Consider the following 18457-nt stretch of genomic DNA (forward strand, 5'->3'; position numbering starts at 1 on the left):
CTCGCCATTGGCCCCATAGTCTCCAAAGGATGAGGCCAGTTTCTTTACATTGAGACACTAGGAGGTTACTTTAAAAAATATGGATTTATTTATTGGTTTTCTACTTTATGTGTAAGACAGCCTTAACTCTGTATATGTGTGCATGTCTATACATATATATTTATGCATATGAATGCCTAGTGCTGTCAGAAACAAGAAGAGGGTGTCAATCCCCTGAAACAGGAGTTATAGATTCCTGTGAGCCACCATGTGGGTGTTGGGATTAGAACCCTGGTCTTCAGCAAAAGCAGCAGGTGCCCTTACCCACTGAAACCCAACTCCAGCTCTTGTTAGATTTCTTGATAAGCTCTACCCAGTTCTTCTTTCCAGACTCAGCTCTCAGCCTCTGTGTGATATTTTTTCCAGTCTCTTCTCCAAGTATTCTGTTTTCACCATGTTCCAACCAGTACTGCAAAGAAGGCACTGAGGCTGCTCTCCCCAGTCCCTGCCTTCACTTTCCCTCCTTTATTTGTAAAACTTCTGAGAAACTTAAAAGAACCTACCTCACATGTCACTTCATCCAAGGAGTCCTTTGAGATGCTTCCGGTAAAATACTTTCTACCTTAAGTTTTTTACCAAGGTAAGTTCATACTTGAATTGTTAGAATCACAAATCAGGATTAGAAAGGAGAAGCTGTTGCTATTCATCGTCATCTTCCTGTGTGGCAGAATAGGATTTGGTTTGGAGTGTGTCCTGGTTCTTGATTTTTTTTCTCTCTCTCTCCTTTTACTTTGGTTTGTGTTGTTTCTATAAGAAGAGTCTTGCTATGGTAAGCCAGGCTGGCTTTGAACTCACAATGATTCTCAGGCCTTAGCCACTCAAGTATGGGGATCATAGGTGTACATCCTCACACTCAAGAGTATTTCAGCCTTTTTGTTCTGCCTTTGAAAATGTGTCTTACATTTTAAATAATTCTCCCTTGCTGATTAGCAATGGCATGTTATCAGCACTGGAGGAAAATCAAGAACAAAGCATTTGGCTTCCTGATCCTTGTGTGTGCTTGTAATTCTTCTAGCGTCTACTTTATAGTACCCAATGGCCAGTGGACTTTTCCAGACATAGCTTTTCATTTGTCTGGGAGTAGCTTTTCCAGGAACATTGTCTTGGGATTTCGGGTCCAATTTCTCCTGGCATGATACCATGGCTACTTTATGGCTGTCACTTACTGACTATATTCTTCCTAGCTGGGATGGATTTTTGTGGCTATGAGATGCTAGACAATTTCTGGGGACACTTTGCTTATCACTGGGGGAACTAGTAGTGTTAAGCAGACAGTACTGGTCAGGATGCTGTTAAACAGTATACAGTGTAGAAGACATGCCATCACTCCTTGCTCCAAACACCAATCCCCAACACACAAAAGCAAGTTTCTGGTCCTCAAATATCACAGACTGTGAGTTTTAAACATTTTACTACTATTGTTTTACATGCTGGCGTATTTCGCTTGCATGTACATCTGTTCACCATCGGTGTGTATATGTACAGTGCCCATGTTAGCCAGGAGTGGTTGTCGGATCCCCTGGAAATGGTATAACACACCTTGTGAGTTCAATCTATTGAACCCAGGTTCTTCAAAAGAGCAGACAGTCATGCTCTTCCCCACTGAGCCGACTCTCCAACCCTCAACAGTAGTGGATTTTAGATGCCATGCTCAAACTACAAGATCCAGTTCTTAGTCTCAATGGGGCCAAGAAAAAAGAAGTGAGGGCAGAAGTAAGGGCCGATAAGAGTCTTTGGGAACATTGCTTTGGGATTGAGGCTTCCTGATTCCAAGGGCTTTTGGCTTCTCAGTAAACACACCTTATCACTCTAGTATCTACCATAGTTTCTAGTCATTTACAGTTTGCCCTCCATGTTCCAATGATGCAGGGGATGGTCACATGCTGGGAGGTGTATAGCTCAGCCCTCACCCGCAAAGAGCTGGAAATCTGTCCTTCTGTAGTGCAGCTCTCAGTTCTTAACTAAAGGATTTGTAAGAGTCAGGTTTCAAAGACTTTCTACTCGAAACTTCCAAGATCTACCAAAACACACTAAAATATAAAACATGAATTGACCATCTACCTTACTAGTCATTATAGTTAAACAGTGCAATTGGGGTGTTACTTCTGGCTTTGAAGCCGCACCTGCAGCAGAGTTCATCTAGACAAGAGGTTACAGAGTGGCAGCTTTGGAGCCAAATGACAGATAAGCTTTAGTAACAGACTATACTCCATTAAACTGAGCAGGTCAGTCTCTGTCCTCCATAGAGTGGGCTTGGCTCTCTCTCCTTAAACATCTTTTAGGTTCTTTTCTAATCCCGGATGAATTTTCTTTTCTTTTCTTTTCTTTTCTTTTCTTTTCTTTTCTTTTCTTTTCTTTTCTTTTCTTTTCTTTTTTTTGTGTTAAAATTTTATTAGTTCTTTGAAAATTTGAAACAGTGAACTATCTGTTATTTTTTAAGTTAAAATATAACCATGCGACCCTCTCCCTTTCCCCTCTTCCCTCCAAGCCCTCTTATACTCTGCCTCACTCCTTCTTAAATCTACAACCTCGTTTTGTTTAACTGTTCTTTCTCTCTAAATGCATGCGTGTATACATGTATGCACACACAACCTGTTGATTCCATTTAGTGTTGCTTGTTTGTGTCTAATCTCATGGCTGACTACTCAGTATTGAATAACCAACTAAGACCTGTCACGTAGGTCTCTCTCTCTCTCTTCTTCTCTTTCTTCTCTCTCTCTTTCCTTCCTTTCTCTTTTTCTCTTCCCTTCCTTCTCCCTCCTTCCTTCTTTCCTTCCTCCCTCCCTCCTTCCTTCCTTTCCCTTCCATCCCCTCCCCTCCCTCCCTCCCTCCCTCCCTCCCTCCCTCCCTCCCTTCCTTCCTTCCTTCCTTCCTTCTAGTTTTAATTCAAAGAATGTTTTATTCTGCTGAAGTCATCTCTAATTTTATTAATTTGGGTTCTTCTTTCTTTTGGTTAGTTTGTCTTAGGATTTAACCATCTCTTTTAAAGAACCAACTATCCAGCTTATTCATTCGTTGTGTATTTTTTTTATTTCTAATTCATTTCTGCTCTGCTCCTATTTTAATTATTTCTGTTTACTATTTTAGATTTGGATTTTTCTTGTTTTTTCTAAGGCCCAGAAGTGCAGCTAAAAGTTATTTGAGAGGTCTCTGATTTTTTTTTCTTTGAATGTAGGCATTTATAAGCTTCCTATGACTGGTTGTATTTTATGCCCTAGGTTTTAGAATATGTTAAGTTTCGTCATTTCCCATCAAGATATTAATGATGTTGGAATATTAACATAGTCCAAAAGTTTCTGAGAGAAACTGCTTTTCAGGTAACAGTAGGGCTAGAAACCATTCATATATTTGCCTTGAACTTTCATAAATGGCAGGTGTATGGCTAGGGATGGCTAATGCGTGAAAGATCAGCAGAGATATCTGGTTCAGTGGCTGAGTTGACTCAACCACTGGACTGGGACTCCTCAGTCTGGGACTCCTCTGGGGACATCTCAGCCAGGGATGCTATTTGTCATTGCTGGAGGGACCTGCATTGGTAGACGTGTCCTGTGACCACTTTAAAGCACTTGGACAAGCAAGCATCACGAAGAGCTGTCCCTCTGTCCTTTTTCCATGACTTTAAACCACACTGGCTCCTCATAAAATAGTCTTTTTATGGAAATGTGCTTATTTTGTCATTGGACCACACTTGTTAAGGACAGGCTATAATTCAACTCACATCATTAAGCTAAACTAACACAGTCTTTCTTCTAAACTTCTGGATTGTATCTTTCCTATTTAAAGTGTCTTGGAAAAGCATCCTAGTCAGTAACAGATTCATTAAAAAAAAAAAAAAAAGACAAGGCTAAATGATTGCAACAGACAGCATTCTAACAAGGCACATTTGTTTTCTTGTAATCACCCTGCCAATATTCTCACATCACCCCAATGTTCTTTCTGGAAAAATGAACCAAAACAAAATTCACTTAGATTGTAGGAAAGGCTAAGGCCATGACATATTTTAAGTTTATTACCCTCTCATTTAAGTAATACGGCCACAGGTAATGTGACATATGAAGTCCCAATAGTCCTATCATGTGGACAAAGAATGGCATGCTATACAAAGAAGAGGACGCAAGTGACCTAGGTGAATAAATTTACCACTGCTACATAATCCATCATGAAACCAACCTGGTTTATGCAGTCTCTAAATCTCTTCTAGTATCCCCTGGCCATTCCCTGACAGAACCTGTAAACCAAAAACAGCCTTCTGGATTTCCACTCACTTTCTAGTCTTCAGGGGACATATCAGCAAAATCAGATTACTCTTGCCCAGAAATATCTTAATCCCAAGTTAGGCTTTACCAAAACCAATACAAGGCTCATGTGACGGTCTAGAAAATAAAAGAATGGAATTAAGACCACAGAGATGAAAAACGGGTGTATATGCGGTGGGAACGGCAAAGAGACTTGATGCCTTCAGAGTAAAGGGAGGAGGGCGTGGGATCATCAGACATGATGTTGAAGCTGGAAAGACAGCCCGTCAGAGGCAGTCGAGGACTAACCCTGGAGGGCCCTAAGGTAACAAATAGGATATGAGGGAAAAAACATGGTCAGGGAATGCTGTTGGAGAACACAGGTGGGCTCCTGGTCATCATTTTCTGGTTTGTCCATGAGCGTTTATTTTAAACAGAAGTCTGACATTCATGATTGGTTTGTTCCCCCTAGGAAAGCATAACTGTGGCTTATGTAACATTGTACCTAGCTTGTAAATTAGTGAAGGTTGCTCCTTTCGCTGACAGTTCTAATGTCTGCCATCTGTTTGCACAGGATGACACCCTGGCACTCCTCTAATTGGACATAAATTAGGTACCCACCGCAGTTTTGACAGGGGATCCTCCAGTCTCTCTCTCTCTCTCTGCTATGGATTCAACGTTTTCTTGGACACTCAACATCTCCCCTAAAAGTAGATTCATAAACTTCCTGGGTTCAAATACTCAACTTACCTTTTTTGTACTGTATGGTTTAATCCGGATCTCTTTTCTCTCTTCTCTTTCTTTCTCTTTTCTCTTTCTTTCTCTTTCTCTTCCTCTTTCTCTTCCTCTTTCTCTTCCTCTTTCTCTTCCTCTTTCTCTTCCTCTTCCTCTTCCCTCTCTCTTCTCTCTTTCTCTTTCTCTGCCTTCTCTCTCTTCCTTCTTTTTTCTTCTTCTATTTAAGCAACTATATTTTTACATTTATTTTATTTTTTGGAATTTCTCTTTCTTTTGTGACAGAGCCTCGGTGTAGCCCATGATGAGTTGGAATTCACCACATAGCTCAGGCAGGCCTAGAGTCCATGATCATCCTTCTGCTTCAGCCTCCTGAGTGGTATTATTGGCATGGGTCATGTATTTTTAATACCCATTTTATTAATAAATTATAATATCATCATATAATATACTAGGTACAAGGAGATGTTTTGAAATGTGTGTACAGTGCAGTAAAACTAAATCAAAACAGTAAGTGTAAACACCCTCTCACCTCTCATTTTTACAACACACCTGAAGTTTATTTTCATTGTTCATTTATTTATTTTGGGGGACACAGGTTCTATACATTTAGCCCAAAGTTGTTTTGAATCTCTCTGTAGTATACTAGACTCAAACTCATAAGCTGTCTGCCTCAGTCTTCCATCTCATTGTTGTTTTCTCTAAATACATAAAACAACAGTTGGGCACAGTGGTGCACACCTTTAATCCAAGAATTCATGGGGCAGAGGCAAGCAGATCTCCGTGAATTTGAGGTCAGTCAGAGCTTCACAGAGAGACATGTCTCAAAAGCAAAAACCAAACAACACGAAGAACAACAACCAACTACTGTTATTTCTAACAGTTACTCTCCAGTGTTGCTCATCCTAAGGCCCACTCCTCCTCTCTATCCACCAGAAACTGACAGCCATCATTTTATGCTTCCCTTCTGAGTTCCATAGTTGAGTTCAGGTGGTGTTCTTTCTTTGCATGGATCATTTCATTTAGCTGTCTTCCAGATTCTTCACCCATGTTTTTACAAATTGCAGGACTTCACTCTTAAGTGGGTAATATTTATTGTACGTATATGTGTATGTATATATATATATATATATATATATATATATATATATATATATATATACTATACTCTTTACTCATTTACCCCTGGATGTGTACCTACCACACTGAGCGATAATTCTCAAACTTCCTGCCATGTTTAGCTGTAGCTGAGTATCTTGAACTCTGAGCAGCCAGCCTGTCCTCCATGTGGTACAACCCTGTCTTGTCCAGCTTTCCTAGAAAACTCTTGGTTTTGAACTGTTGTTTCACTAAGTCTATGTCTCTGACTTGGGATTTAATTTCTCTCTTTTCTAGAGATGTTCTCTTTCTATACTGCTCTGTCTCCTGTGGTCCTGGCTTCTCTTTCACCTGTTTTTCTTCCCTTGAACAAACTGATTCTCACCAAATTCTGATCTTTTCATCTATATTTCTATTTTATCATGGAATTCCACCCTACCTGACAACTTCAGTTGTTAATTCTATGCAGGCAGTGTTAACATTAGTTTTATGGCAGTGGTGGCAGGGAGCTCCTGTCCACATCTGTGACTTCCTCAGAGCATCTGTCTTATGCATCCAAGATTGCATAACATTGGATGTCATTCTCAGTGGAATATCATTGTGCCTCCCAAACTGGTCTCTCTTCTATATATCATTTTCTCTGTCCTAATAATATCCATAATTTATTTCATGGTCTTTAACTTAGTCAGAATTTCAACTCTTTGTTTTTACCCTTTAAAAACCTTCGTCATTACACATTTCTTCTACAAATGGTCCTATGATCACGAGCTGGAATTAGACTCCCAACTACATATTCTATCTTCAAACCTTCCCTCCATGTTGTTCTCTATATAGTACTTTGTAAAAAGTCTACCATTTGGTATCATTAAGTATTGTTAGAGTGGCTGTTATAGCAAAATGTAGTGTTTGTAGTAACCCAGCCTCATTATACCTGCAAACTAAGGTATTATAAATTGTCTTCCAACAACCTTCACACAGTTGTCTCCTTGTCAGTTGAAACTGGCTCATGGTTTCCTTATGAACTGCTCGTTCTGATGACTCAATATTCTGCCCTCCCTATACTTTCAGATACTTTCCCATAGCACCATGCCTTGTACATGGTAGAACCCCAGTGGAACATACATTCAGTAAAAGCAGTAAGGATGGATCGATGTTGATTCTGGGACCTAGAAAAGAACTTTTCTATTTCAGAGCTATATGTGAGTGCAACTATCAGGTAGCAACTGGGCCATGGCTTAACTTCTGGTGACCTCAAGATTAGGAGTTGTGAGTCAAATTGGGACCCTCTCCCCCCAGAGTTTCCTGGGTTAGCCAATGCTAACTTTCTAACCTTGGTCTTTATTCCTCAGCTTTAGTTCACTGCAGCACAATGTCTCATGCAACTGGGAGGAGCACACTAGTTTTCTGTCAGTTCTCTCTGGGTCAGACACTCGAACTTTCTGATGTGCTTACCCACATATGCTACATTGAAGAAATATCTTTTTTTTATTATTATTATTCCATGTGGTTTGCACACATCTGAGCCATAGTCTTCTGGTGGCAATAACCTGCTATTTACAGTTCCCTGGAACCCCAGTAAGAGCTGTAAAGCACGACGAAGAGAAGAAACAGGGCAGTGACAGATGTCTCAAAAGAGCCTTTCATTTCTCTAAGTAGGCACTTGTCCACATCTAAAGCTGATGCTTTTTACAAGAGTGTCTTCCTAAGGCTTTGGTGTAGGAGTCTCAGGACAGAGAAACAGAAAAGAAACCGAAAACATACTGAGAGCAACAGTGATGAAGGTTCTAAATAAAACACCAAATGGCAGTACTGGCTAAGCACCTCCTGAAAGACTCTAAAGACATACCCTTGACATTGAGAATCCAATTTATCTGTGGTGAATTTGATGACGTGTCCTTGCAAATGCATTAATTGCATGTTTTTATTAATCCTCAAAAATCCCAATGATATTGCTTTATCTTTGATTTTCAAGTGAACCTATGGCGCTGTAATTCATAGTGTGTAAGTGCCTTATTAAAGATTACAATGATAGATTGGCAGAACTAGCCACTTCAAGAGCATAAGAATAAAATAGAGAACTCATCTGAAAAGGAAAATACTTTAAGCAAGTATTAATAGCTCTTTAAAATGCTGTCTAATTCCAGAACCATATATATTGCTGATATGAGTGTGTGCTATGCATAGAAAAGTAGTGTACTTACTCTCTGTCAATCACAAGGCAGGTGACAGCTTCTGCGGCAATAACATTTGCTGTTCTCACATCCTCCCTGCATAAAGATAAATAAATAAATAAGACCCATTAGAATGGTGCAGCCTTTAAGAACAAAGGCACGTAGCTATGGTGAGTTTCTTACAGGAACCAAAGTATTACACATTTTTTTGATTTATGCACCTCCAGGTTTACACTTCCTGTGAAGAGCCACTTTACACATATTATAAATCACACATTCCCTGCAGTTAAAACTCAGTTGTTACAATTATCAAATTTAACGTTTCACTTACACAAGTGGAAGAAGATTTTATAAGATCATTTCATTTGCTCTTTGGGGGGAATTTCTGAGTTAATTACATGATGATAAAGTTGGGAATGAGTAGGTTAAAGCTTTTAAAGAGTCTAGAGACATACCGCTGGAAATAGAGTATCTAAATCATCCATTATGAACTTGACACTCTACCTTTGAGATCAAAGGACCGGTTTTAAATATTCTCTTAATATAGTAACACTACTTTTATGCAACTAAGGTTTGGAAACTTTATGGTACATAGTTATTCATCTGTCCAGAGCTCATGGTTCTTTACATTATTTGATGAATATTACTCGTAGGCACTTTAATATATTAAGAGGATCTCTTGGAAAACACATAATTTGTAACTATAGTAGGCAATGTCAATCTCTGAGGCCTTTGAAACTCTTTTCTGGTGCATCTCCAGTAGTGAGACATGAATTTGGTAAATTAACTTCACAAGTCATTCTCAGCTACCATAAACTTAATGTTACCATTGAGATCACATTAAATGACACCTGACAGCGCTCGTACCCTTTTTTCTTATGGTAACATTTCTAAGGCAATATAATTGATGGCAAATATGCCTGAAACATATCTCAGAGTTCATTGCATAGAAGGATGTTGTGTTGACAGGTTTTTAAACTACAAAACGCAACGTTCCACCCAAATCAGGCACCTGAAGTACTGAAAACCAAAGGGGTTTGCAATGCATCTTTTGCTACTGAAGCCTCATGAAGTTCCAACTCACACTCTAAATTCTGTCATTTTTCCTGCTGACATGTCTTTCATTAAGTATTTCATTGTTGTTTCTCTTCTTTCTTGGGTTAGTGTTGCTTAACAGAAACAGTATTTGGCAAACCAGAACCATATATTCATTCACTAATATCACTTTCCCAGAAATGCCCTCATGATAGTCTTCCACATTCATTATTTGATACTGATTAAACAAAACAAAACAAAACAAAACAAAAACATTTTTCTTCTTTGAAAGAGAGCCATGTTGGGATTCTTGTACAGATGCATCGCATGAATACACTGATCTCAGAAGAACAGCTTCTGATGTTAATTTTTCCATATAAGATCAGGACATGCCTTTGCATTGCTGGAATCTACTATTGTGTTTTTAAATGAGATGCTATAGGTTTTTTTTTTGCCTAATGCCTAACACTTCATGAAGAGCATCCTTGGATGATCCAGATTAGGTTTTTTTTTTTTTAATATGCCTTTTCCATTTATGTGTTACTGATTGTACTTTAAAGAAGAAAACTCTTCCTTGTTTTAACTTTTATTTATTTATTCTTATTTTTATTTATTTTTAAATTTTTATTTATTTTTCTCTCATACAATACATTCTGACCACAGATTCACCTCCCTCCATGCCTCCCAGGTCCTTCCAAACTTCCTTCTACCCCTGTCTACTCCCCCACTGCTGTCTTCCCCCAGAAAAGAATTTAAATCTACTGCATATAATAAGTTTTCCTCTGACAGTTAAGCTTTCATGGTAGTCTCAGAAGCTGCCAGTGTGAGCTTCTCATGCTTGCTTCGCATTCTCTGCCTTCCAGAGAAGCTGGCCTCCTTTCCAAATTGACAAGCATTATCTTCTCTCTCCTACCCAGGCTTCTTCAAAACATGCTGTCCTCAGACTTAAGACGCTCCTCTCCACCCATGCTTGTCCTTTGGATCTTCTTCACAGTGCCCTTCCCTAAGCTATGCTACCCTGAATTAGCTCGGAGGTTTCCTTGTATATCTGTTCTCAGTATCTTACATATCTCTACATGGAAATGGCTATCACTACTTAAAACTCATATATTTATTTATGTGGCCATCCAGTTAGGGACTCAATTTCTCTTCTGCTAAGCCATATAAGCAAAGGCAGGGCCCATGACTAGATTTGCTCAGATTTGGTCTTTAATGCCTAATATATAGAAGGTTCTTAGGTTGTGAATGCTACAAAAAAGTCACAGGTACTGTATTCCCAAGCCTGGGGTGATGAGATATCATCATCACCACCATCATCACCATCACCATCACCAATCAATCAATGAACATTATTAACGCAGTGCCTCAGAGGTCAGAGGCATTGGATCCTCCTGGAACTGAAATTCCAGGCAGTTTTGAGCCACTGACAGGTGTTAGGAATGGACCTATGTTTGCAAGAACAGTATGCGGTCTTGATCGCTGATCCATTTATCCAGCCCCAAGTTCAGACTTCAGAGTCTCAGGAATTTGCTGTTAAGCTAAGATGGACCAATTTCCCAAACAATGCAAACCTCTCTTATGTGAGGAGCACGAGAATGAAGAGAAGCCGTCCGGCATTACTGTTGCCCCCCAGCACAGCGAGAACTGCACGTGTTGTATTTTCGGCTCCATTACCATTTTCTACAGAAGGTTGATTTTTTTGTTTGTGAAGTACAAACAAGCAGGCAGAAGCACTTCATCCCCACAGGGCCTTCATAAGTTGTGAATTACTTCCTTCTTACCACGTGTTTATAGCATCATAAGCCACTACAAATAGTTTCTCTATGCTTAAAACAATGCTGACACTGTTGTGGTTTCCTAAAAACATCATTTAAAATCTACTCTTCCATATCTGTCTTTGTCTTTACTATTCATAACGTTGTCTATTCAGACTATCTGTACTGGTGCACATCTGTAACTACAGTATCCAAACACTTGGAGGAACATCATGAGGTCAAGGCCATCCTGGGCTATCTTACACAGGGAGCTCCTCTCATCCCTGCTACCTGCCACCAAATAGAGAAAAAATAAAAAATTGGAATTGCCTATTTAAAAGCATTTCCATTTTAACTACTAAGAAACCTAAAAAATAATAAGTAAGGTAATATTTAACTGTGAATATATTTTATGCATATAAATTTTAATGGAGTAATCATAAATAGCCAATATTTTAAGATTTTATTATATTATTTGATCTAAATGAGACAGATGTTTTAACAAGGAATATAATGTTTTATTGGAACAGAAGCAATAAATATTTTTGTGTAGATCAGAAAATAGGCTATTAAGAAATTGAATAAAGTATTTTATTTTATGTTTTAGCTTACTAAACTTAAGAATATGTAAAAAAAAAAGTTCATACTAATATCATTGACTTAATATAGCAAGTGGCAGTTATTTTTCTCAGGCTGACACATGAGAACACATGCTACCTAATCCATCAACATTCAGATCCAGCTCTTGAATGACAATCCTGGTGTTTGAACACAGATTACCTGTTCTCTAAATTAAATTCTTTCCATGGAACTATACCATTCATAACTTTGTCAGAGTTAAATCTGATAATAATTATACAAGATGCCCCACTATACCAAAGGGACACTTGCTCAACTATGTTCATGACAGCTCTATTTGTAATAGCTAGAAACTGGAAACAACCTAGATGTCCCTCTATTGAAGAATGGATAACGAAAATGTGGTACAACTACACAATGCAATACAATTCGGCTATTAAAAACAAAGATATTACGGATTTCACAGGCAAATGGATGAAACTTGATAATATCATCCTGAGTGGTAAATCAGTCCCCAAAGGACATGAATGCTATGTACTCACATATAAATGGATATTAGCCATAAAGTACAGGTACCATGCTACACTCCACAGACTCAAAGAAGCTAAACAAGAAGGAAGGCTCAAGTGAGGATACTCAAATCTCATTTAGAAAGAGGAATAAAATAGTCATAGGAAGCAGATGGAGGGAGGGAAGTAGGTGTGAGAGGGGATGGGGGGGATTAGGGAGTTTCAGGATAAGTGTGGAAAGGGACAGAGAGAGGGTCAGAGGGGCAGAAGAATTGTAGCCGGGGGCATGGGGGCATACATAGGATGTGCCAGAGACCTGGGATTGGTGGGGCTCCCAGGAATCAGTGGGGGTGACCTTAGCTAAGACTCACAGCAGTGGGGATGTGGAACTTGAAGAAGCTACCTACTGTAGTCAAGCAGAAACCCAACAGGAGTGATAGGGACACCAACCTACCCCCAAAGCTTTTAACTCAAAATATATCCTGTCTACAAGAAATTAAACAAACAAACAAACAAAAACAGGGATAGAGCAGAGACTGAGGAAATGGCCAACCAATAACTGGCCTAATTTGAGATCCAACCCACAGGCACACACCAATCCTTAACACTATTAATGATACTCTATTGTGCTTGCAGACAGCCTAGCTTAACTGTCCTCTGAGAGGCTCCATTTAGCTGCTGACTGAAACAGATGCAGAAACCCATAAACATTGGATGGAAATCAGAGACTCTTATGGAAGAGTTGGGGGAAGGATTGAAGGCCCCAAAGAGGATTGGAACTCCACAGAAAGACTAACAGGGTCAACTAACCTGAGCCATTGGATGCTTGGAGGCTCTTAGAGACTGAATCACCAACCAACAAACACACACAGGCTGGACCTAACCCCCACCCCCACACCTAAATAGCAGATCAGTCTTCATTTGTCCCCCTCCCCCAACAATAAGAGCAGAGGCTGTCCCTAAAGCTGTTGCCTGTCTGGAATATAATCTCCTAACTGGCCTTCCTTATCTGACCTCAGTGGGCGAGGATGCCCCGAGCCCTGCAGAGGCTTGACATGCCAGGGTGGGGAATACCCGGGTTCAGAGGCCTCTACCCTCTCAGACAAGAAGGGGAAGGGAGGATGGTCAGAGGGATTATGTAAACGGGGACAGGGAGGGGAGGCAGTGGGGTGGGTGGTGACATGGAAGAGTTTGGAGGGAGGAAAGGAAAGGGAGAAATGTTATAATTATATTATAATCCCCCAAATTTAAAAAAAAGAGAGAGAAAAAAATATAGTGCAGAATAACTTTTGGGCAATGGTCATAATAATTATCATAACATTGCCGTTGTTAATAAAGCCAGCACCAATATATTTTGGTGTCCAACCACAAAATAAATGTGATAGGCCTTTAGTGCTTAATTTACTGGAATCTCCATTCACAGGTATGTCCTAACCAGCTATGCAGTTTTATAATGATACCATGCAATGCTTGGCAGTTGTTTAATGTCAAGTCACGCTGACATCACAGTATCCTTGTTCCTATGATTCAGGTGCTTACTGGCCCTCCATGCAGATGTCCAGAAAGGCTCTAAAACCCTGCTTCTTTGAGGGACAAATATTCTACCTGACATGGCTTTGATGGATGTTAATCATCCACTTTGGCAAACATACTTTGGAAGAAGCTGCCGATACTATAACTACTGTGTACATTGGTTTCTGCTGTGGGTCCAAATGCCATGATAAAAAATAAATATAATCTGGATTTATGTATTGTTATATGTATAAATAATGAAGGGGATCCTAATGATTCTCTGTTGTCACTAAGCGGTTTAGCCATCCATAGTTATAGTTTTATAGAGAAGATTGACCTCAATAGTAAGGTTGCATATACTACTGTCTTAGACACAGAGGGAAAAACATGTAAGGAGACAACATTTTTTCTTATTATGTTGGCATGTACTTGTAGTTTCTAAAGAGGTTTTGAGATTATACATGACAATATTATACATCTGGAATTATAAGGCAATGCCCAAACTAAGTACACAGTCCTCTGTGTGCTCAGCCCATGGCTCTTGCTACTTTGTATTAAGTAAAAATAGCTGTACACATAGCAATCGGACAAAACATGCTTGCAGACTTTAAAAACAAAGTCTCACATTCATACATTTCTGTGCCTGCACATTAGCTGACTACAGCATTACCAATCACAATCGTGACAAAAGAGAACCACTGCAAAACTAGCTACTGCTCAGCCAACTATGAAGCATTTTCACAAGCACATTATCGATTTTAAAAAGTTATAGCAAAGCCTCATGGTTTAGTAGTGGTCACTTTTGAAATCCTTTGTGAGGAGTTAGAAAAATTACAGAGCATAAAAAAAGACCCCAAATCACTAAAAATACAGTTTTATGTGCACTGACTCTGATATTCTTTCAACTTCATCACTGGAATCTTCATCATCGCTGTATCCCAAAGTAGAGTCACTATCAGTGTCTGAATAATCCATGAGAAATCTTTATATGGACTCCTCTTAGGAAACAGTTTTCCCCTGTTTCATGGCTATAAGAGAACTCAGTGGTGCAGAGATGTCTCAAGCCCAGAGGTAGAAAGCCAAGGCAGTACAGAGTTCATGCAGGGCAGCTGGCAGAGTGGGGATCCCCCTTGCAGCAGCAGTGTGGTGAACACTGTTAGCAGAGTCCTAGCACTCTCTTTGTGGCAGCCTTCATGGAAACTGATACTCCTCCAATTGCCTAGGAGCTTAAAGCAATACATGGGGCTAAGCCCTTCACTCTCTGTCATGTGCAACAGTTTAATGTTGCAGTTAGATTACTTTCACACAGGATAAAGCAAACCTATTTTTATCGTAAAATCAAAAGGAAATCTTAATACAACAAGTAGGACAATCAAAATGTATGGCTATGAGAAGCTTCAAAGAAGCACATAAAAGGAAATCACAGAATTGCAGCAGTGAATTAATCATGGGCAATTGTATAATTTGTGGCAAAGCTGGCTGCTGATTGAAAACAGGATCCCTGAGCAGTTAGGTGTTTGGTTTGTTTTGTGTTGCTTTCTGAATCCGATCATTCTCGTTTCTAGCTCTGATTGCAGTAGAATTCTAGTTCCCAGAGACTGGATACTATGGTTTTAATTAAATTGGCCCTCCTAGGTTTCTATGTTTGAATGGTTTGTCCTCAGTTAGTGGAACTGTTTGGGAAGGATTAGGAGGTGTGTCCATGTTGGAGGATATGTGTCAATGGCTGAGGGAGGTTGAAGTTTCAAAAGATCATGGCAAACACAAAGTCTCTCTTTCTGCCTGACTGTGGATCAGAATGTAAGCTCTCAGCCCCATGTCTGCCCACCTACTACCATACTCCCAGCCATGTAGTTGTGGAATAATCCTCTAAAACTGAAAGCTAGATTTAAATGCTTCTTTTAATAAGAATTGCCTTGGTCTCTTCACGGTAATAGGACAACAACCAAGACAACAGGACAATGATCAGAGGTGATAGGGAGAGATCTATCATCTGAAAAAAAAAAACAGTCCCATTAAACAGTAAGAATATATTCTGGTGCTTCTTCACACATCAGGGTGTCTATAGCTAACAGAAATATATATTTCAAAAAACTGAAGATATTCAGATAATTTTCACAACAAATACATAATAAATGTTTAAGGAGATAAAAATGTTAATTCTACTGTTTTTTATATAACATATTGTTCATTATAACCCACAAATATCTGAAATTACTATATTAGTGAAGAAAGTTATTATTATTAAATATTAATTATTAATATATATGAAACATTTATACAAACAGGGGAAAAAACCACGTTCTTATAAGTTAACTCTAAAGTTTTTTTCTCCTAGGCATCATGGGTAGATATATTCACTATTATGTTAGCTCACTTCCTGAAGCAATGCATACTCATGGAATGATATCCATGGAAGGATACAGGGACTACAAGAGAGTTAAGAAGTTTAAATAATTCAAGTTTCACATTCCTTTGCATATTACTTTTGCTAGGTTGACAGCATAATGTATTTTTTGACATAGAATTTTGTATTATATGGCTTATTTAAATGACAATGAACACGTATATTTATTGAATTGAACTACATGAAATTACTTTAGCTGTTAAAAATGGCTGAATATCAGTAAGTTCATGTGGTTCAACTTAATACATGAAGGTACTGAAAGTGAAGCAATGAATAGATACTTGTTGCTATTTCTTTTCTTTTGTGCTCCTGATGTAATCTCAGCTGGGCTAGGATTCAACCCTAGCCCATATTTCTTTCATAACTATAGCTGAATGATTTCATTCCTCTGAATGTTAAGAATTAATTCATGGCTTTTCTTCCTTCTCTATAGCCATTTCAGATGCTTCTTTTCATATTACTTTATGGCTGGTGTTAGAATTATCACCACATACCATGCATGGGCAGATAATCTGGTCCCAGAAGACATGAGCTATTATTAAGTTAAAAAATCCCATATATAGGGCAACTTTCTAGGAGCTGTTGTCCAGAAAGTCTCCAGAAATACCTGCAAAGGTATACAGGTTATTAACGTTGCTGTTGTTAAGATCAACAGAATGGTAAGACCCTATTATTAAAGACACCACATACCTTGGCTGTGGAATATAGAAAAAAAATGTTGAAAGCTTGCTAACTTTCATGATGTCAGACATTGCTATTCAGACAACTAAAAGATAGGGGTAAGCAACAATATGCTACAACTTTAGACTTTACAAGCCATAATACTATAATAATATAATACATACTATAATATATATGTTACAATACTAACTAGGTAGGCAGGCAGTTACTGATGAGACAGCAGCATGACTATTATGACAATAAGCACATGATTACGATTTTGTTTTTATTTTTGAAACTAAAATATAGTATCATTTGCCCCTCCCCCCTCCCTCCATCTCACCTCTCCAATGTTACCCCCTTGTTCTTTCTCATGTTCATGGCTTAATTTTTTTTTTTAGTTATATAAATTCTTCTGAATACATGAATGCATCTTAGTCCACATGATGTTACTTGTATATGTTTGGTTTCAGGATGACCATTTTGTATTGGATAGCAAACTGAAGGGCTCTTTCCTAGAGACTTTTCTCCTCTCACTATTCCAGAGTTGCTTTTAGTTGTTTTTTTTTTTTTGTTGTTTTTTGTTTTTTTTTTGTCTAAGGCTGGGGCTCCGTGAGATTCCTCCTTTCCATTTTCACCAATGGATTTCAGATTGGATGTGACACCAGCTTCATAGGAGGTGGCTAATGCCTGGTGGTAATGTGTATCTGGTTATAGAGTGGTCCTGGGGACCGAGATGAATGTGTGTGTGTGTGTGTGTGTGTGTGTGTGTGTGTGTGTGTGTAAAGAGAGAGAGAGAGAGAGGGAGAGAGAGAGAGAGAGAGAGAGAGAGAGGAGAGAGAGAGAGAAAGCTTGTCCTCAGAGTTGATTAAATAATCTTTTCTTTGCAGCATGTGGTGGTAACACAGGGATTTTGTTTCTCTTGACCCACAAATTTTTAAAGTACTTCTATTTTATTCTTTCTATTTTGAAAGCAAAGGGAAATGAAGTGTACTAGAATCATGGCTAGATGGACAGATTCTTAAGTCACAGCCCATCAGAGGTGAATGCTAAATAGCAAGTCACATATTAAGGCAGTATAAGCTAAGCAAAACGTGTCCACTGTAGGACTCATGGTTTCTTGTAGGTAAGTATAGAGGGCGGCCTCCTATGTCTTCTTCCATCACCAGCATGGATGGATGGCTCGGTGTTCGTTTCAATTTGCACATGTGGAGTGTGGATCACTGGACTCCTTTATAGCTAATTAGTGTTTGATAGGAAAGCTTCTCAAGTTCAGCGTATCATAGTCTTCAATGCTTCTCAGGGGAGTCATCCTAAATCCAAGGATATCTTTCACTAGAAAAAAGGATTAAAACCTTATAATTATGACCTATCATCCGAGTATTAAGTTGTGTAAGACAGGATCTCCATACTAGATAAATTTGCATACTAATATTATAATAGTGACTAAATATTCCTTGTAAGCAAACTAAATACACACACTACAGATGACAGATTCTCATTGTCAAATGGCATGAACAATGTGGAAAATGCTTATAAAAGCATACTTAGAAAATTAAAAGCTCGGGCAGTGGTGGCACACGCCTTTAATCCCAGCACTCGGGAGGCAGAGGCAGTCAGATTTCTGAGTTCAAGGCCAGCCTGATCTACAGAGTGAGTTCCAGGATAGCCAGGGCTACACAGAGAAACCCTGTCTCGAAAAACCAAAAAAGAAAATTAAAAGTCT

At 38.9% G+C, this 18457-nt stretch overlaps 1 protein-coding gene across 3 annotated transcripts in view; it reads right to left on the reverse strand.

Moving 5' to 3' along the window:
- The window catches only part of Prkg1 (protein kinase, cGMP-dependent, type I), a 1200782-nt gene that overhangs the window by 151368 nt on the left and 1030957 nt on the right, over positions 1 to 18457 (reverse strand). For all 3 annotated transcript variants that reach the window (NM_001013833.3, NM_011160.3, XM_006526768.4), the window contains one exon: positions 8306 to 8371. In NM_001013833.3, coding sequence (NP_001013855.1) covers positions 8306 to 8371 — 66 coding nt within the window. The remainder of the gene's footprint in view (positions 1 to 8305; positions 8372 to 18457) is intronic.

This window comes from Mus musculus, chromosome 19, assembly GCF_000001635.26.
Source record: "Mus musculus strain C57BL/6J chromosome 19, GRCm38.p6 C57BL/6J".
NCBI classification, from domain to species: domain Eukaryota; kingdom Metazoa; phylum Chordata; class Mammalia; order Rodentia; family Muridae; genus Mus; species Mus musculus.